This window comes from Ciconia boyciana, chromosome 1 (genome assembly GCF_034638445.1).
Source record: "Ciconia boyciana chromosome 1, ASM3463844v1, whole genome shotgun sequence".
NCBI lineage: Eukaryota > Metazoa > Chordata > Aves > Ciconiiformes > Ciconiidae > Ciconia > Ciconia boyciana.
In genome coordinates, this window is record NC_132934.1 from 162,350,231 (window position 1) to 162,371,620 (window position 21,390).

The 21,390-nt window shown below is 40.5% G+C and overlaps 2 protein-coding genes across 3 annotated transcripts in view; one reads left to right on the plus strand and one right to left on the minus strand.

Moving 5' to 3' along the window:
- The window catches only part of UGGT2 (UDP-glucose glycoprotein glucosyltransferase 2), a 94,478-nt gene extending 90,623 nt beyond the window's left edge, over positions 1-3,855 (plus strand). For both annotated transcript variants that reach the window (XM_072849969.1, XM_072849971.1), the window contains one exon: positions 1,396-3,855. In XM_072849969.1, coding sequence (XP_072706070.1) covers positions 1,396-1,418 — 23 coding nt within the window. In that variant the 3' untranslated portion in view covers positions 1,419-3,855. The remainder of the gene's footprint in view (positions 1-1,395) is intronic.
- Positions 3,856-14,835: 10,980 nt separating this feature from the next.
- The window catches only part of DNAJC3 (DnaJ heat shock protein family (Hsp40) member C3), a 33,615-nt gene continuing 27,060 nt past the window's right edge, over positions 14,836-21,390 (minus strand). Inside the window, exons 10-12 of the mRNA XM_072849972.1 lie at positions 18,993-19,125; positions 18,011-18,159; positions 14,836-15,677 (exon numbers count right to left, since the gene is read on the minus strand). Coding sequence (XP_072706073.1) covers positions 15,520-15,677; positions 18,011-18,159; positions 18,993-19,125 — 440 coding nt within the window. The 3' untranslated portion in view covers positions 14,836-15,519. The remainder of the gene's footprint in view (positions 15,678-18,010; positions 18,160-18,992; positions 19,126-21,390) is intronic.

The window sequence follows — 21,390 nt, forward strand, 5'->3', positions numbered from 1 at the left end:
AAAAATAAAGGACAAAAGCTGTACATGAGAATATCTTAGTAAGGTTAAAAGCCTCCTTCCCTCCAAAACAAAGAACTGCTGAACACTGAACCATCACGATAAAAGTTACAGCTGAAATCCGCCAGTTCAGCAAGCACTGTTTGTCTCAGCATCTCTCACTCTGGGCTTATCTACCCGGGCTCTTTCTGCACCTGACTGAGCAGAACAGTCTTCGTCCCTTTCTCCGTACTGCCCAGATTTGCAGCCGTGGTCTCTGCGCCTGGCTGCTTGTGCTCCCCTCCTTTCAGGTTTTACTCCTCCTCTCCAGAAATTTCCATGTTGCTCGCTCTGTCTTCAGACTGTAGTTTACAGGCTTCCTCACCAGTCTTGGTATCCGGTCCCAATTCCTCTCCTGTAGCTCTGTGTCCCTGTACGCTCCACCCAACAGCTGCCGAAACCCACGTGCATGTTGGCAGCTTTCTTCTTGGCCTTGCCCAGGCCAGAAGGGAGGGGAACGGAGAACAAAGAAACTGGGAGTCTTTCTAAACTGGAGTCACTGGGAAATGTAGATAGGATGTCTTGGGAGGTCTCTTGAGCTGCTCTGAGCCCCTCTTTTCTAATATGTTATTGCATGGCAAAGTTGGGGCAGTGTTTCACCGGGATAGCAACAGGCATATATGCGCCAGTTCAAATCCTTGCCGCAACACGTGGGAACGCTACAACTTCCCAAATTAGAAATGAACAGAATGATGTCATGGACAAACAGGTGTATTTTTCCTAGCTTGTGGTGTCAGAACACACTAAAATAAATTTGACGTAGCAGATGCCTGACGTGTAAACAATTATTATTAAGGATTGGCAAAGTTAGAAAGAATGGAAAACATGATCTTACAGCAGGATATGGCAGGCAGCTTTCATAGTAACTGTACTACAGTGCTATGCTTGGTAATATCTAGTGTACCTATGAAAAAAAAATTACAATACAAATGGTGTTTTAGTTTACAAATAGATTTTGGTTTAATTTTGTACTAAAATTGTTTTAAACTGAGTTAAACAGCATGAGAAAAATACCCACTCTTATAGGACTTCCAATAAGACTTGATTCTTGGAGTAACGCGATAGAAAAAAAGGTGATCTTAGCTCTCAAGGTTGAAGAAAAAAATTAGCAGATAAATATTTAAAAGACTCAAGTCAGGGAACAAATTCACTTTTCATTATAAAGAATTCTTAGTAGTTTTTATCCTTTGTGAAAGCTTATGGTCAGCTTTTAGTGAGGCTCTAAAAATGAAGTTCATGTTGCTGCACTGACTGACTAGCAGTAAATAGAAGGTAAAGGGCTTTCTCCACATTTTACAAAGCTAGTCATTAAGTCTTTATATAATTGGTTTTTTATAATTTTTTTTCCTTTGGTTGCAGGTATTAAGCATGATGAACTTTAGCACAGCCTGTAAAAAGGAACGGTGACAGCCCAATAGTCTTCTGCAAAAGACTGAACGGAAGTTACGACTGTTACATTGGCACTATTTGTAACATTCTGTAATGTGAAGTCAAATATTTTATAACTTATAGTGTTATTTAAAAAGTTTTAAATGAAATACAAAAACAGAAGAGAGAAATCCACAGGTACTTGATTTTTTTTTTAACCAGTGTAGAGTTGCTTTCCTAATTTCTTTGGTTTTCTTTTCTTTCTCTAAAAGCCAGTTTGCCCAGAGGATTTTAGAATATAAGGAAAGATTTGTTTGTTCAACTCTTCAAAGATACATTGTGTCAGCCTGGAGGAGGACACACACATTCAATACATACATGAAAACTGGTTGTGCATATTACATGCATTAAGCTAATGTATTTAAATATAAAGGATTTTGATTATACATCCATAGTTTTGTCCCTGGAGAAATGCTGTGGTCACAAGGAAAAAATCTCAGTGTAGCAAAGATACTACAATAAAAAAATAGCTTGTGTAATTTAGACCATACGAATCTAAGTCAACTTTGAAGCTTACTAAAGCAAGGAGTGTCATTTTTCATTGATTATGCAGGATTGCTGCACTCAATTTAAAATAATCATTTTCGATTCTTAGGCTCCTTTTGGTCAATTAAATAGTGTGTCGTAAAATTCCATTATGTTTTTTTGGTTAAGATGATTTTCCAACCAGCCTACATTGTATCAGGAGGTCAGTAACTGAAAGCTGTTTCCACTCAGTTTTGATTATCATAATTCTGTTTAGAATTTCAAATAAAATAATAAAATACTTGAGTAACTTTGACTATTAGTGGTGTCTCCTGTAATTTTCTAAATATGTACTCACAAAACTATTGCTCTAATGGGCTACTGATAATTTGATCCCACAAAAATTAGCAGTGAAGAATTCTTGCAATACATGTATTTGAAAGTAGGAAATTTGTTTATTAAACTGAAATCTAGTGCCTTAAATACATACTCTGTTGCTTAGGCTGTGCTGGTTTCAAAATAGATTGGATATGACCACAAATTCTTATAGGAACAGCTTAAATGCAGTCTTTCAGTCCAAATACTTGTAATTATAAGAGATAAGGTAATTTGCACTAAGTGGGTGAATCCATTGTGAGTTGCATAATATTTCCATACCAGCAAATAATTTAATAAATAGTAAGAAAAATGAAGCATATTTTGTATGCACTGTCATTGTCCTCAGGTGCAGCATATTTAAAACTGCATACTGTAAGAGCAAGTATTTAAAATCATGCTTTGCCGACATTTTTCAAGTCTTAGTAATATGAGACATGCAACATTTTTTTTACATGTTTGTGTATTTTTTTTGTTGTATTACCTTTACGCATTTTGAACAGTTTTAACATGTCACATACGGATTTAAAAGGTCTGTTGCAGGCATTTTCTTTGTATGAAGTACCCAATGAAGTATTTCCTCTGTAACCCAATAGCAACAATCAGTTACTAGTAATTTCAGTTCTCTTGAGCTATCCCACTTCACTGCAATATCTGTTTTGTTATAATTAACATAATTACTTCAGGATATCAGGCAGCAAGTCGAACATATTGGAACATAGAACTTAAACTTGGTATTTTTATACCATATAGATGGACTTATAATTGACTTAGCAGATATATGCACCATTACTATAAATTCAATGTGTAACAAGGAAACAACTGATAACGCCATATCAGAGAAGAAAAAAAAAAACACATTAGTCAACTGCTTGCTGCTTTTTTTCTTTGTGTGGGTTTTTTTTTTCCATCTTATACTTCCATCCTGCTGCTTTACTCTGCAGCAGCATCTTACATTGATCTGCCTTGGAATATCATGCTTGACGCGTACACTGGAAACCTTTTCTTTAAGCCAGAAGTTACAGGTTCTGTAAGAAACCTTAGTTCTCTTTAACTATGATTATCTGTGTGGGAAATTTCTGTTATGCAGCATAAAAAGTGGATAATTTATGCACTGATTTCTTGTTCATTTTATCTGTAGCATCCTGTTCTTTTTAAAATTGGATTAGTTCTACAGGCTTTAAAAAAAATACCTCTTTAAATACTATTTCCTTGAGATTACTTAAATGATTAGAATATAATTTCTTAGAAACGTAATTTGCTGGAGATATTTTGAAGATTTAGAAGGTTTCATGCCATTTTCTACAGTGTTGTATATATTTGTAAAAAATGTTTTACAGCCTTTCTTTTTCCTGCCTAATAATATTTTGAAGGAAAGCTCTTTTTGAAATGATGATGTATTGGTTTATAAAACAAAGAGGTCCGGCAAATATTATTAACTACTTTTCAAAGATCTCTTTAAAGCAGCACTTTGGTTCATTAGCATATAATTATATTTTTTAATACTAAAGCAATGGCTTGTATATGTTGTACAAAATATTAAAGGTGCCACTGGAGAAAAAATAATTCTTTTCCGTTCTCTTATTTTGTATTATACAATAACCATTAAATGCTTGGTTAATAGATCCAAGGCAAAAAAATTGCAACAAGTCCTCAAACATCTTTAATGTGAAGAAAGTGTGCTGGGATGTTCAAAACTAGGAATCTGCTGTAGGGTGAGAACTTACTGAGAGATGCAGAGAGAGCTTACTTCTAGTTTCCAATCTGTGTGCTCTGCCCTGTGAAAGGGAACAAAATGCATCCTGGATTACAGGGGTGTTACCGAAACCTGGTTCAAATCAGTAAGCAAGCAAAGTAATATTTGAACTGTTCAAATGAAGAGTTTATACAGTTATATTCATATTACAGTGTCTTTTCTAGGTCTTACTCTTCTTAATATCAACTTGTAAGTTTAACAGAAAATGAACAAACTAGACATTAGTGCAGTATTGTTGACGAGCCAGAGCTTTAGTATTGAAAATATTTCTCAGTAAGGTTCCTTTTAACCTTTTTCCTAAATCAAGCACTTGCCTTCACACCGAGACTTCATAGAATCATAGAATGCCAGGTTGGAAGGGATCTCAAGGATCATCTGGTCCAACCTTTCTTGGCAAAAGCATGGTCTAGACAAGATGGCCCAGCACCCTGTCTAGGTGAGTCTTGAAAGTGTCCAATGTTGGAGAATCCACCACTTCCCTGGGGAGATTATTCCAATGGCTGATTGTTCTCATTGTGAAAAATTTTCCTCTTGTGACCAATCGAAATCTCCTCAGGAGTAACTTGTACCCATTACCCCTTGTCTTTTCCATGTGACTCCTCGTAAAAAGGGAGTCTCCATCTTCTTTGTAGCCACCCTTTAAATACTGGAACATGGTGATAAGGTCTCCCCTCAGCCTTCTTTTCTCAAGGCTGAACAAACCCAGTTCTCTCAGCCTTTACTCACATTGGCGGGCTTCCCAGTCCTTTGGTCATCTTTGTGGCCCTTCTCTGGACCCTCTCCAGCCTGTCCACATCTTTTTTGCACAGCGGGGACCAAAACTGAACACAGTATTCCAGGTGTGGCCTGACAAGCGCTGAGTACAGTGGGATAATGACTTCTTTATCTCTGCTGGTGATGCCCTTGTTCATGCAACCCAGCATCCTGTTGGCTTGTTTTGCCATAGCAGCACATTGTTCACTCACATTGAGCTGCTTGTCCACCAGGACCCCTGAGATCCCTTTCCACAGAGCTGCTCCCCAGCTGGGTAGATCCCAGCCTTGCTGCACTCCTGGATTACGTTTTCCCAGGTGCAAGATCTTACACTTGCCTTTGTTGAACTTCATAAGGTTCTTGTTAGCCCACTCTTGCAGCCTATCCAGGTCTTCCTGCAGGGTGGCTCTCCCTTCCAAAGTGTCCACTTCCCCACTCAGTTTGGTATCATCGGCAAACTTCATCAGGGTACACTTGATCCCATCATCCAGAACACTTACTTATGAAGATATTAAACAGTGTTGGGCCCAATATCGATCCCTGGGGGACCCCACTTGTGACAGGTTGCCAGTTTGAAAAGGAGCTATTTACCACTACCCTCTGGGTGCAGCCTGTCAGCCAGTTCCCCACCCACCGCATGGACCACTTGTCTAGACCACAACGCATCGGTTTCTCTAGGAGGAGGCTGTGGAAAACTGTATCAAAAGCCTTGGAGAAATCCACGTAGATAATTATGTCCACCACTGGCTTCACATCAGCTGAGCAGGTTACTTTATCATAGAAGGCAATCGGGTTTGTCAAGCACAATTTGCCCTTGGTGAATCCGTGATGGCTTTTCCCAATCAAGTGCTTCATTTGACTGTGATAGCCCCCAGGAGGATTCATTCCATAAGTTTCCCAGTGACTGAAATAAGACTGATGGGCCTATAGTTTCCTGGATCCTCCTTTAAGCCCTCATAGATGGGGAGTGACATTAGCTGCCTTCCGGGACATCCCCCAGTCTCCACAACTTCTCAAAGATTATGGAGAGCAGCCTCACAACAATGTCCGCCAGCTCTCTTAACACTCTTGGGTGGATATTGTCAGGGCCAATAAAGTTGTAGGGGTCAAGCTCCTGTAATAGTTCACATACCAACTCTTCCTTCACTGGCACTGAGTCTGTGTTTGCATCAACCTTGATTTTTATTCCCAAGGCCTGGGGCCCTACAGTGCTGGTGAAGACAGAGGTGAAGAAAGTGTTGAGACCCTCTGTCTTTTCAGCGTTGTTGGTGACTAGTTCACCTCTCTGTTTAGTGGGCCAATATTTCCTTCTGTTTCTGCTTGTTGTTTACATAGCTGCAGAACCCTTTCTTGCAGTTTTTGACATCTCTGGCCCATTTCTACTCAAGCTGAGCTTTTGCTTTTCTAACTGCCTCTCTGCACACCCTGGCAATGCCCTTGTAGTTCCCAACAGGTATTTGTCTGCTTTTCCATCCCTGGTATGCTTCCCTTTTGGTTTTGAGCAGACTCAGAAGCTCGCAGTTAAGCCAAGGGGGTCTCTTCCTCCACCTACTTCCCTTACCCTTAAAGGGGATGAACTATTTTTGTGCTGCCAGGAGAGTGTTCTTGAAAAATTCCTGGCACTCGCTAGCTCTTTTATCCTCCATGGAAGCTTCCCACAGAATCCCTCCCAACTGAGCTTTGAGCGAGCTGAAGTTTGCTCTTGTAAAATCTAAAATCTTTGTCTTAGTACTAACCTTCAGCGTGCTCAGCAGGATCCCAAACTCCGCAATATTGTGATCACTGCAGCCAAGGCTATCACTAACCGAGATATTACAAAGCAGATTTTCTTGGTTTGCGAGTAGCAAGTCCAGCAGTGCTGCATTCCTGGTTGGCACATCTAACATTTGTGGGAGGAAGGAGTCCTCTACGCGTTCCAGGACCTCGATGGATGACATGTGAGCTGCTGTATTGTTCTTCCAACAAATGTCTGGGTAGTTGAAGTCACCCATATGAACCAGGTTCTGTTGACCCAAAGCTTGCTTAAGTGACCCAAATATTGCTTCGTTGGCCTTATCATCTTGGTTTGGAGGTTGGTAGCAGATGCCTACTGTAAGATCGCCCTTGGAGACAACCCCTCTGATCTTGACCCAGAGGCATTCGATAGGGCTTCCACAACCACCGTAGTTGACTTACTTATACATTCAAGGTTCTCCTTAACATAGAGCATGACTCCTCTTCCTCTTCTTCTTCCCTGCCTGTCTTTACAAAACAGCCTATAGCCATCCATCATGATCCTCCAGTCATGTGAGTTCTCCCACCATGTTTCAGTTATTCCTATGAGTCATAATTTTTCTGACTGGGTGCAGAGCTACAGTTCCTCCTGTTTGTTCCCCAGGCTGCGTGCATTGGTATACATACAGTTGAGGAGGTTGGTCTTCTAGTTCTTATCTTGGGAGGCAGCTAAGGAACATCTGTCGCTGCCCTGGTTGGCCTGGCTTATTCCCCAGTTGGTTGCAATGGCGTGAGTGTTGCTACTTTGCACCCCATCCCCAGAGTTCTTCAGTTTAAAGCCTGCCTCACCAAGTTGGCCAGCCTGCTGCCAAAGATTCCCTTGCCTCTTCTAGACAGCTGGATCCCATCCCTCCCTAACAGGCTCTAGTCATTGAAGAATATCCCATTGTCATAAAAGCCAAAACCCTCACGATGGCACCAGCCACGAAGCCAGAAGTTGATTTGCATTATATGTCTATTTCTGGCTGCACCCTTTCTTCTAACTGGTAAAATAGAAGAAAAGATAACTTGGGCACCAATACTTTTTGCTTGCAGCCCCGGGGCTTTGTAGTCTTCCTTGATTCTGCCCAGGTTCCGGCTTGCAGTGTCATTTGTGCCCACGTGAAAGAGTAGCAATGGATAGTCACCTGTGCTCGTGACAAGTTGTGGCACCCTCTCGGCAGCATCTCAGACCTTAGCTCCTGGAAGGCAGCATACCTCTTGTGACTCCCTGTCAGGCCGGCAGATAGGTGCCTTAGTGCCCCTTAACAGAGAGTCACCCACTCTGAGCACTTGTCATTTCTTTTTGCGGTATCCACGGTGTGCTGCTGGTACAGTTTCTCCTTGCAGACCTTGTTTGTGGGTGTCTACAGCTGTTAAAGTTTCATCTCTGGTTTTTTGGTTGTAATGCTGCTTTACCTTTCCAAGGTAGATAGATGGTTTCTTCTTTCCTGCTTATGCTTTGTCATTATGCTTTGTCCTTTGTTCAAAGTCTGGATTTAAGCATACACAAGAAAATCTGAGTGGAAGTACTGAAACATTTGTTGACAGGGAAGCAGTATCTTTTATTATATTAGATCAAATCCCCAATTGGTTTAATCCAGTATCATGTCTCTACTACATCACATAGTGCCACATGTGGGATAATCTGCCTGCCAGCATGACCGTGGGCTGCCGTCCAGCATGCATTGTTTTCTCTAGTATCTATTTTTCAGCAGCTACTTTTAGAGTGACATACTGCCTCTTTTGTTGCCCCAAGGGGAATACTCCTTGTACACCACACTGAAGTCTGGTCTCTCAAGCATTAGCTCCAGTGACTATGTAACACAGACTGATGAAAAGGGTCCTCAGCAGCGGGGAGTCCATACCCTGCTCCTCTCAAGAAAGGGCTGCTTCAAGGGGCCAGAGACCCAAAGCTACTTTTGCACCAATTTGGTGAATATCACTTCCCCCCCCCCCCCCCCATCTTCTGAGCCTCATTCAGATGCACTCTTGCTCTGCATGGATTCAAATCCCCCTGAAGCAGAGGGGTTCAGGACCTCAGATCTCCCAGTGCCTGAGAGGGTGTGCTCACAGTGAGGCTATCCTTTCATTCTGCACGTCAGCCACCCCAACTGTGTGCTGAAAGTCTCAATTTGGTTTGTGAATTCCTCTCCTAAAGGCAGGAGTCACACAGTTATAGCCACAATCAGTATTGTTGAACCTAAATCTCTCTCTGCTGATAGAGATCTTGGTTCTTTTACCTTTGAATCCTCATTCTTTCAAATGAAACATTCTGGCAGCTTTTCTTCATACATTGCCAGAAGTCTTGAAAAGAATGTCACAGAAATAGCTTGCTCTACTTACAGTCATCAGTGTGGCACTCTGGACCAGATTTTGGGCTCTGACAGCTGTAAAATGCAGATGTGTAGATGGTTTTCAAATTGCCTTTTGCTAAACACAAATTTATTTCTATTCATGGCTTAAAAACAGAATAAATCAATGCTGCACTTTTTTTAAAAAGCTCTAAAGACATGCATGAAAAAGACTTTTATTAAAGTTGTGTAATCACTTACAAGGTTGCTGACCTTTTATTATCAGACAATTATTTTCTTCCTTTGCACTAGATAATGGTTCTATACAGATGAATATATATAAAATTGCAAGCCTGAAAGTGCTCAGTCTCTCTTTTTATCTACCCCTTTGAGGTGCTTTATCTCCAAGGATACTGTACTGTAAGGTCAGAGTTTCCCAGCCTAGCGCAGCAGGACTGAGCAGCACGTAGACGTTGCCTAGCAGACAGTAACCAGATTTGCACCTTGTGAAAGGGCTGGGGTAGACAGCTGGTAGTACAAACTGCAGCCTGCACTGATAGATTTCTTGAAGAGAGACTTTTTGCTTGCAGATCCTTTCCTTGTTGCAGGTGAGAGAAGCAACCAAAACTTCTCCCTTAAAGAGGCCTAAAAGTAAAGACACTTTCAGCAGGGTCATTTTTTCTCCACAAGTTCAGTTCTGAGAAGCCAGCTTTCAAACATGGTTCCTTTCAGTTAACTTGACATATTGACTCTGTTTTTGAGTTCCACTTCCAGGCATGTAACTGACTGACAACACATGGCCAAGTTGACTCACACCTCCTTTCGTGTAATGCATCTCCTCTGAAATGTAAGTGTTCTTTGTCTGTATGTCAGTAACACCTTTTACTAGCGGTGTTTGTGGTGCCTGTAATTTAGCTACCCATCCAAATGCTTAAGAGGCACACTGTCATTCTACTACGATTTACCTCTCATATGGACGTGCTGTGTAATAACACCATGTTTTCAAATTGGTGGTAGGTGGTAAACCACCCTTAACATGAGCTATCCTATAGTAAGCATCTGGCAGGCTTTAAAGCACATTGAGTCTTGCAGTTACAACAGTAGGGAAATATGTTTCGCCCGTAGAAAAATTCTTCACGTTTAGGAAGATGATGCAAGAGATACACCACACTCCAGTGTTGTGAAAACTGACAGAACTTGGCAACATTATAAACCCTGACAGCTGCTCAGCTGTGACTCTACCTGTAGCTTCTCCTGTCTCTGTACGTTGTGTGTCCTTCCTCTCCTTAGTTAGGTGTATACTCTGCTTACAGCCATGAGCCTGAAGGGGGGGAAAAAAACCCAACACACCAAAAACACAAAACCCCCCCCCCAACAACCACAGAACCCCCCCAAAACCAGCCCAGCACTCCAGCTGTAAGTCCTTTCCCAATCCCCACAGACTTGACATTTCAGGAATCTCTCCTAGACCATAACTGCATCTCTTACTGTTGTGCTTTTCTGAGGTCAAGACAGACTGATGTGCTCATATCTGACAGGTAGGCCACAGATTTCCAAAGACAGACACTGGGAAACCAGACTAAGGAATCACACATAAAACCTGGCCTCTTAAAGAAGCCCTTGCTTCCAGCCACCCCCCAAACACCTCATCTCACCTTCTGTCATCTGTGTTCACTTTCACACATTTGGCAGCTGCAAGCCATGTAATTTTAAACTCAGACACCTTCGCTCTCACCAGCTGTGTATGTATCCATGCCCTTTACCACTGCATACACACACAAGAGAGTGTACAGTAAATTGCTTCCAACCAGGAACTCCTAAAAATTAACAGTTTCTAAGGAAGAGGTTAAGAAAAGAACATGCACATTTTGATGACTGATAAGGAGCTCAAAGCTTACTCACATTGTCACTTATGCACATGTATATGCTCTGGATGACTTCAGGTAGGATTGCCATCTTTATAGATGCCATGGATATGATTCTGCTTCATTTCTCATGTTGCTGCACAGGGGTTCTATTAGTGACTAGACTGAGCCCTCGGTGGCTGCTTTATGGCACTGTGTATGAATTGACACTTTCTTTGGTGAAATCACCGATGGAGTTCAAGCTCTACTGGAGTACTTTGAGGGCACGGTCTGCTCAGAGGCCCATAATGCAGTTTCTGCTCCAGCCTCCTACAGACTCTGCCTCTGCAGAGTAGCGCTACCTCTTGTTCCCTTCAGCTAGCCTTGAAGTCTACCTGGAAGAGCTGCTGCGTAACTCACTCCTGCAGGCTCAACAACTTCTCACCTGCCTTCCAAGTTCTGGTACTTCTGTTAGCCCCCTTGGAACATTTACTGGATTCAAAATAAATAAAATAAAAAAATCAGTTTACTGTCTTTAGAAGTAGTTTTCATCATCACCTAGAAATCACACTTAAGAGTACATGCTCATCTTGCACCTCCCACATGCCCTCAGCCACCAACCTTCTCTCCCCGGAGCTGCTGGCTGGCCCTACGTTCCAGCCTCAGGAGAGAGGGCAGAGGGGATTCCTCCTCTTCCCTCGTGTCACCAGAGGCATTCCTGCGACAGGCTGCTATCCAGAAAGACTGCCTGTGATTTGATTCTGCCCCCAGCCCCCCGAACACAGCCAGGTACAGGTCTGGGACAGTTTGCCAAACATTGTCCTCTACGTTCAATACAACGGGTCGCTGCACTCCTGCTACCTGCTCAGCTACAAGGAGAGAGGGCTGCTCCCGCAGGCAGGAACTAACGGGAGAAAAACTAAGTTTTGAAACCCAAGTGTGAAGTACCCAAACGCTGCTTCACTCTCTGCCTTCCTTGTTAAAGCCTGACAACTTTTGCATTAGCTGCTTAAGAAATGTGAAGCCAGGTTTTGGCAGCGTTTTGCTGCATTCCTGCACAGCTCTGACTTCAAACTTGGAGAGCAGGATGAGGAAAGAAGGGCAGACAAATACACTGCAGTGCTTTCTTGTCATCATAAATATCTTTATTGTGAAAAATACCATAAAATAATTCCCACAGTTCTAGAAAAAACAGTTCTTGCTTTTTAGATTTATGATTTTATATAAAGACATTTTATAATTTGAAACATTTGATAAATCTCTGGCTAGCTTTACTTATCCTTCTTAAAACATAAAACTGCTACTTTGAGATTTGCTGAGGGCAAAAAAAAATTATTCTTCCATTTTTTGTTGTTATTTTATGGATAAAAGTGTGTATTACAGAGCAAACAAACAATACCTTACAATAAGGCACTTTTAAATACAACTAACCTGCTATGCTATACTGGCTAGTTTCCAGCAAAGCTCCTACAAATCACAGCCCTAAAGAGAAGAATAATTCTTATTCCAAACACTGGTCTGAAAACTGAAACGATAACAAGCTTTATTTTTTTAAAAAAGTTTAAGCTGACACATTTTCTGCGCGTGTCACAAATTTGAGCTCGTTTATAATTCACTTCGAATCTGTTTTAATACTGATTTATTAATACATCAGTATTAAGCATGTATCAAGTAAAATACGCTCCCCCTCCCTTCATTTTAAAACAAGTTGGAAACTATTTTATTAAAACTGAAAGAGAGAATTCAACAGAGAAAGTCTGCATCTACATATAGGCCAATTACTGTAACGATGCTTCATGCACACCTCAGGGTTTACAAACTAACAAGACATTTATTTCAATGTTCAGTTATTGAACATTATTGCACTACAGACACCCACTAATAAATAAAAAGGCAAATTCAGCTTCCTTGTACATCGCCTGCACCATTAACACTCAGTGTGTTACCAGCGCTTCATTTTCTGAAGTCACATCAGGAAATGCATCACTTTATCTGGAGATCCTTGACAGGTAAACGCTTTCTTTTTATCACAACTTTGTCCTTCTGTATTTTCGGAAGTACCCTAGAGCTAAAAGCCAGCATCTGCTCCCTTAAAAACACCACTGGAGTGACAACACTTCTTGTAATCAGCAGCTGCTTAATATCAGAAAGCCTTATTCTCCATTGTCATTTTTTGTTTTTCTTTTCAAGACACTGTCTTCCACAGAAGGAATCTATGAACAGCATTCAGGCATTAATCATCTTCCTTCTTCTACTGGCTACATTCAATCTTTTTTTTTTTCCTTAATATGCAATTTTCCCTTTCCCATTCTCAAAATAAACAGAATCCTTTTTGTTCCTGACTGCTTCCAGTATACAGCAGAACTGTCCATTGCCTTAGAGAAACAAATATGCACTGCTCTAACATCAGTGCCTTGTATGAATAATTTACTTGTGAGGGACTATCTTATTCCTTCCCTTAAAAAAAAAGATTAAAAAACAGGAAACAGTTTTCTCAGCTATAGCTTTTAAAAGAAAGAAGGGAAAGGGATGAGAACAAAGAAGCTGAACAAGGGTAGTCCTTTAAAAGAAGATGTATCATTTCTAGCACTTCCCTAGCACACAAACATAGCTGTCTGTGGTATTTATTGTGACTTCCTGAAACTGAACAACACTCCTGTATGTACAAAATATGACGTATTGCTTACACTGGTCATTCAATATTAATTTAAAAACAGCCCCTTCTGTAGTGAACAAGGCAATATAAAAGTGTTTATACAGAGCAATGGCTCGCACACAAACATGTACAACCCGCAAACCATACAGCAGCCACCCAGCCCATAGCAAGTGTGGTTGGGTCTAGCTCACCCTCAGGGACAGAGGGCTGACGACAGCCAAGAGAGACCACTGTACGTGAAAGCTACCTACCGGTCTTTTACTTACTGTGAGCAAAAAGCACATGCGCAGAGAGCTGTCTGCATCAGCTGATACCACGGGGTAAAAGGTTATTTACTGTGCAGCAAGTTCCTATGTCTAAGCCCTAGAGGTCCTATGAGAACCATGCTAGCCTAGAACAGCGTGAACAGCGTCCTGAGCATCTTCTGCAGAGTTTAAACAAAAAGCTTTCAGACAGGTCAAAAGCAGAAGTCAAACTTCTAGTAAGTCATTCAACTTGGGAAATATCTGACACCGGAGTTTAATAGGCTGCTGGGGTGTTTTTGTACCATAAACTGTTAGAAATCACCACATACACTCTTCAGCTTGAAGATAAATGTCTGCTGAACAAACACTGACCTTTAAATTGCTGTTGAAGAACATTTTACAAAACCACATGGCCTCACAATTATATTTGTAAAGTACTTGAGGCAGGAGACAAGTGTTACGCTTCAATAGCAACTCCGATTACAGTAATAAAAACCCACTTTCAGATTGAAGGCCTTATTTGCTAATTTCATCTGTTTTACTGAGGCTGCTTATGCTTTCAAATGCCATGAGTTGAAGTGAGAGAAGATTCCTATCAATTGATTATTGTTTTCCAGTTAAAATCCAATCAAGAAAACATTGATGAACTGTAATTCTTGCATTCTAAGAAAATGGCTGCTGAAACTCATCAGTAATTACGATGAATATATGCGGTTACAGAATAAGAAGACTATTCACTCATAGCAGCTACAGTCCTGGTAATACCTCACATCGCAGTCACACAGTTCGATCAATACACTAAACTAATTTTAGCTACGTGCATATAGAAAAAATAAACCAGACTTTTGGCTAATGGCAAGTTAGTCCCCCTTTTTGCACACAGGCAGTTGTTTTTGCAGTACTGTGGCTGTTACACAAAACATAACATTACTTCAAAAAATTTCACATAGTATTAACTCACTGTTGCAACCCCCAGCAGAAATGAAGTCGTATTACAGGATAAGGCTAGAGTTAATATTGTATTCCTACAGTCCGCAGTACACTCACCTCACAACCTGTATCGGTTCTGAGCTTATGTACAGAGAAGTAACAAATTGCTGCATAGTCAGGGAAACGTCACATCAAATTTTTTGCTCAAATCTCAAGCAGATATTTTGTTAAAGTGCAAACTACTCAAAAATGATACCTAAACATCCCAAATCACATTCAGAAAAAGTCTTCCAAAAAAACATCGGGTATATTGTTTTTTACTTTCATATTTGACAATTATCGCCAAGGAAATCATCCCAATTCATTCCAGGTTAATGAATAAAGTGAGTAGACATTTTCAAATACAATTACTTACAAGCGATCTTCTTTCAGAGCGATTGTTCAGACTCATTCAGTATGCAGCCTCTTCACCCTACCTATGGCACTGCCAACAGAAATACAGGAGGTGGTCGCTAGGGTTTCCTTTTAAGAATACTGAGATGGATCATTCTGCTGAGCACAATGACTAACAATTTGTTAACGTAGAGACTATAACTACCCTTTCCACGTTTATTAGGCCCCAATTCAGAAAAATATTTACATGCATTTTTACCTTTAAGCATATACTTGAGTCCTAAATGTATGTTTGTGTTGCCCTAAGTAGCCCCTTACTGTTTTTTCCATCCATAGGAATAAACATGTCCTGCATATCCACAACAAATACATAGGCAGTAACAAACCCCCCAACCAACTTGAGCTTGTCAAGTTCACCACAAAGCAAACCCTCTGAATGCTAAAAGAAAGAAGGAGCTTTCTTCTAGTGCAGTAAGACTCTGGATTAAGGACAACATTAGAAATTAAGATTTTGGGTCTTGAACTGAGAGACTTTTCATTTTTCAGCGAATTAAGTAAAAAACAGCAGCAGCCACCAGAAACAGTCTTGGCTCTAACTGAAGTGAAATTTGAATGTAAATGGTCCTCCTCCAGAACCAAAGGGATTGAATCCTTGCCACGTGTTCCAGTTCCTGTGGAAAGGGTTGCCCCCACCCTGCTGACTCTCCGCATCCAGCGGGTCCTCTCCCGCATCAAACTTCCGCCTCATTTCTGCAGGAAACAAAACCAAGGTGGAATCATGGCACAGTACTTAGGGCAGTAACACCAAGCATCTTTGATGACCAATAACCAATTCAGAACACCCCCCCCAGGCCAGAGAGCTGCAATTATCTCTTCTATTGGGAGCATCTGTAGGACCTAATTACTCTGAGTTTTTCAAAGCTGTCCAGGAGACTGGCAGAGAAGAGACTAACACCATGAAAATACTGTACAAAAAACTCCAAACAAATAATTTAGTTTAAAACAAGGCAAGCCAGTACCTGGCTGTCCAATAGGACAGGTATGAATTTCAACAGGGATGGGACAGTTGCACTTTGACCAACTGCGTCCCACAAATAATTGGGACATTTTGTCCTTTATGAGTTAATTGGACCTATTCTCTCATAGCTGCACTCACTCAGGATGGTCCAAGGACAGACCATGCTGTACCCTGCCTATTCTTCGCAACCAATAAATGCCAATATTGATCATTCAGCAAAAGCACAAAAGTCAGCATGCAGAGACCCAAATGTTTTCAATCTGCTCCATGTACCATTCAGGCAGACAGCTGTCTAGGGGACAGCAGTTTGGAGGCAGAAAGCATGCTCTTTAAGCAGTTTTGTCCAGCAGGGACAAAGTTGAAAGCCTTCCCCAAGACCCACAGACAAGTCACAGGCTACACCACTACTGTGTTATTTACACCCGCATATAACTTTCAAGCAGCCTGCAAGTGCCACAAGGTTTTCAATCACCTGGCACTTTTTCAGGGCACCCATTTTATCAAGGCAGAGAAGGGAAGCAAAGGAGTTAGTTGTGGGGGAAATCGTGAAACTGGCTGGGGGAGGAATGTGGAAGATGGCTTCAAAGTACACCAGAGCCCTGTGATAAGGAGCTTGCAAATCAAAGCTCAGAGATTCAGGGGTCCATAGGCTTTATAGTTTTTCTTTACATAACCGACGTGGTCACTAGAGCCAGAAAATGACCTGGGAAAAATATCTGGATGAAAGGAGAGAATGTCATTGCAGTAAGAAGAGACGGAAAGCAATACAGGTGGCATTACAAAAGCCAAATATGACTGGTGTTACTTTTCTTGCCCAGTTAGTTTGACAGCAATGGTAAACATGACATAAGAAACAGTGTCAAGGAGAAAATACATGAACATGTTCTGGAGATGCTGACAGGGCAAACAGAATCTCAAACGCTTCCAGTATACAAATCTCCTAATTTGTGTTCATAATTATGAACAAAAGATCACATTAACACAGAAAAAGGTTTTCTGACCAGAAGTGCTTGTAATGCAGCTCACTCTCAGATCTCTCCTTCCCTCAAGAAAGTCTGAGCCCATCTGCCTAACTATTACTTAGATGATCCTGAACAGTTGAAGATAAACAGAAGCCTCTGATATCTACATCTTTTTATGTGCTTCTCTCTTTCCAGTGACCGTACAGGACCTGTTTAAAGACAAGACCTTAACAGATAGCTCTGGTTGAGGGATTTTTTGTTTGTTGGTTTTCTCTTGTTGTTGTTTGGGTTGGTTTGCTTGGTTTTTTTTTTTTTAAGGAGGTGAGAGAACCACACCACCCCAGTTTGTATTACATTCTTGAGACTAAATGGTCCAACCCTTTCTGTTCATCTCTTGGCAAGACAGACATCAGATCTCCTAGTCACCACACCACCGGGTCTCCTAGGAGAGTGACTGCATTCTCCATTTTTTTCCCCCTCCTCCAGAGCTGACAAGCAGATAGCCAGACCTGACAGTGCTTCTTGCTCCTAGGGATTGGGCCGGCCCCAGGAGCATGGCCATAGACCAGTAGTGAGGGTATCCTCTCCTTCAGCCTGACAGGAACCAAGAACTCAGTCCCCTGCCCTCGGGAAAATGCTCTGTTTGCAGAGCATCTGCTTGCACAATGCATCTAGGCTTTGATACACACAACAAGAGCCAATTTTGAGGGCTTCTCTGGAGTACTTCAGGTGCTGTTATAATCTAAATGTAGTTTGCAATAGAAGTCTGGGCAGAAGGAGACACCCACATCCTTAAAGTAAGCACCTCCAGAGTTAGTCAATCCTGGAAATTTCTGCAAGATTATAGCCTAAAAAGAGACACTTCAAATAATTTTTATTTGACTTTAAACAAAAGTCACTGAACCACAATAAATAATTCCAGGTTTACATCTGACTTCATGCAACAGACTGGATGCAAGTATTAGTGCATTGCTTTCTCAAGATGGATAAGGGGAGAAAGGGAAAAAGGGAAGCCGTAATACTTATGACTTACACTTGCTGCATTTTTACCTTACTGTAAAAAGGTAAAAAAATTGAAGTTACTGCATAAGAACAATCATTACCTGGGTCAGTGAGGACTTCTTTAGCAGCTGCTATATCAATGAATTTTTTCTCTGCTTTCTTCTTTTCTTCCTCACTCTGGAAGTTATCAGGGTGCCACTGGGAAGCCAGCTTTCTGTAAGCTTTTATGATTTCTTGCTTTCGAGCATTTCTGGGTGGATAAAGTTATAGATAACTTAATTTTTTAATTGTTCATATGCCACACTAGTGAATCTACAGGCTTATTTTAAAACACTGAGACAGTAATTAAAGGCATCAAGAAAATTATGAGTTAACCTTCTGCAGGTGGCACTGAAGATTCTTTACACAAAAACCAGAAGCAGCAGGTTGCAACTTTAAACAAAGATTACTCACTCTTTCCTTCACCACCCATTTACCTTCTTTGGAAATATGCTACTGCCAGCTACTATGCACAATACAGTTCCCAGTCCAAAGAATTTACAGTCAGGTGAGTAACAAAAAATACAAAGAGTAGAGACCAAATTAGTTCACAATTGGAAGGATGACCAACACTAGTTCAGAACTGGACATTTTTTTGGTCCTCATTACAAAAAGAAGTCGTTAGTTTCTCAAGGTTAATGGCAGAAGTATTGTAGATACCTTTCAATTACTCCTTTCAAACTCTTCCAATCTATTATATTATCTGCCACAATTTTATTTTTTTGTTGCTTTCAGTAATTCTTTCTAGTCTTCATTTCTTCCCCAATTAATTCACCTGACTCTTGATCTTCTATACTAAGAATTTCTTGCCAAGGGATTTATTTCCTTCCTTCCCAATGTTGTTTTTTCATTCTTTCTAACAGAATTGTAAACAAATGCTACTTAAAAGCTGAAAACTGCTAAACTAGTACAGTAGGAAAGTAAAGGTAGCAAGATACAGGAACAAAAACTAACACTCAGCAAAACAAATTCAAGTGATCAGCCCTAGATGTACTGGTTTAATAACCAACTTTCACATTATCATCTCAGATATTAATATCTCACCTTTTTACTCCTAAGATTTTATAGTAATCCCTCTTCTGTGATTGCTTCAGCATCCTCTGGGCACGTTCTAGCCCCTCCCGAATCTGCTGGTCATTTTCACTATTGGCTTGAGCAGTCTCATAGTCTTTAATAGCTTTTATAAAAAGTGAATGAAAAAAGATTACACAAGTCTTTACAAACTTCAATTTAAAGAACTCAACCACTCTCCAAAACTGAAGTTTTGCTATTACCATATAAAAAACAGCAAAACTTTTATTTCAACTTGCCATGGTTTTTTTTCGAAATTAGAAAACCTTGGAGTAAAGGAGATTCATTTTCACATCTAAATTAGGTAATTTTCCTTCTTTAGGTTCATCACGCTTTTTGGAAAGGAAGGAGAAGGGAGGTTACTAGTGGCAGGTCAGAACACTCTTTAGATGTTACAACAGTCACATCGATGAACATAACGAGCATGTAGGACTGGGACAAAACAGAAATCAAGAAACAAGTTTCAGTGACTAGTATTTGAAGAGCCCACTGCACAGTGTTAGTCCCATAGATTGCTGTTCAACGGAAGGATGCATTATATAGAGTCCTTAAATTAGTATTCCTTCTTCTCCCATAGTCTGCACTCAATCAACACAATATAAAGCCTCTTCCTCTTTAATGACAATAAAGATGGATTTCAGATTACCAGTAAGTTCATACTGTTAGTGAAAGACAAATATTTGCTTTTTACACCTCTGTATAATATACAGATGGTTATATTTTAAGGGTTTTTTTCCAAAGGCATGCTCTCACTTTTATTTCAAGAGTTGCATTTCTCAGGAATGAAAGCAAGAGAGGTGCTGTAACATATTCATGAATTTTTAAGAAATTCCAGGTCTACACTTTTTTTTTTCTGAAGTAAACTATATTATTATTGTAAGTGATAACTGAATGCTTAAGACACCAAGTTTAAATATTCCTTGATATCAAGATTTATCAAGGGAAGCAACTGTTGAAGTCTTTAATGAGACTGCTCTTCTTTCACTGTTACAATCCTCAAAGTCTCATTTGCAGATCCAAGTCTCCTAGGTTTCTCAAGTTAGACAAAGTACTTGCATCAGATTATTTCCAAGCAGATGCTATTTCTCAGCAGGTGTTACATTTGTTTTTCACTGTTTCTGAGCAAGACAGCAGGAAGTGCTAATGAATTTGTATTACCCAGACATCTGATACCATTGCAATCTTGTTTTGGTTATTGAAAAAAAAAATTCCAAAAAGTATTTCAAGTGCCCCAACAATTTCATATGCTGTTACAAACAAAACAAAATTTCTATTCATTTTCACATCACTGGACACTGTCATTTGCTGCCTGAACAAAGCATTCTGGCTTCTGCTGATACTTTTAATAATTTGTTCAGTCATTAAAAAAACCCAACAAACAGGAGCGTACACTAATGTGTGTATGTGCCCAATATATGCTGTTGAAACTGATGAAAATAATGAAAATGCAGGGATGTCATTATGCTGCTTTATCACTCCAATAATTTTAAGCGCCAGCATACTTAATCTACTTCATGTAATAATGGGAGGTCCCATCACAACGTCCTGCCAAATGCAGATCAGATTGCTCAGCTTCACTGAGCACCACATCATCTACAGCACACACCGTGGCTGGAAACCAAGCTGCTCAGGGGTTGAGTATTTGCAATGACAGTACTAGATTTCTCTTTTTTAAATTGACTCCCTTATTTAAAGGCGACAAGTATTAAGTATATGGGAAGGTATGTTTTCCAGTGCTGCACACTGCAGAGGCAATGCACCCAGCACACCTGATGGCAAGTACATCTTGCACTTCCTCTCGGTTGGAAGAGACTTCAATTTTGATGGTACTCTCCAGTAGGAATTTTCCTCTTTCAGACAGCTAATCATTCTCCCCACCTGAGGGGTGAGGGTTGGAAGCAGGTGGAAGCAGGATGACAGCTTCCTGACCACAAGAAGTTTGCTATGAAACCAGGAGACTTATTACTAATTCATGGTATGTCGAGTGAAATATTTCTTCTCAGTCACTATTTCTAAAAGCACTAGTACCTCACAAACCAACACAAGAATCACTGCTGCTTCTTACTGGCCTGCTATTTCAGAGAGCATCCTTTCTTCCTTTCATCCTGTCCCACGACATGAAAGGAACAACCAGTTTCCAGTATCACTTTCAATTTAAATACTTTAGTCAAATCTAACTCTCCTTCTTTCAATATAAGAGTCTTCACAATCTCTCCAATAGTAATCACATTGTATCTCTAGATACCTTAACTGGCTTTCCTATCTTGCCTGCTGCTTTAGAACAGCGTGACCAAGATTGGCCATTATTCCATATGCAGAACTAATTTCCTATCAAACATGAATAACTGCAGACAACCTCTGTCCTTGCCAA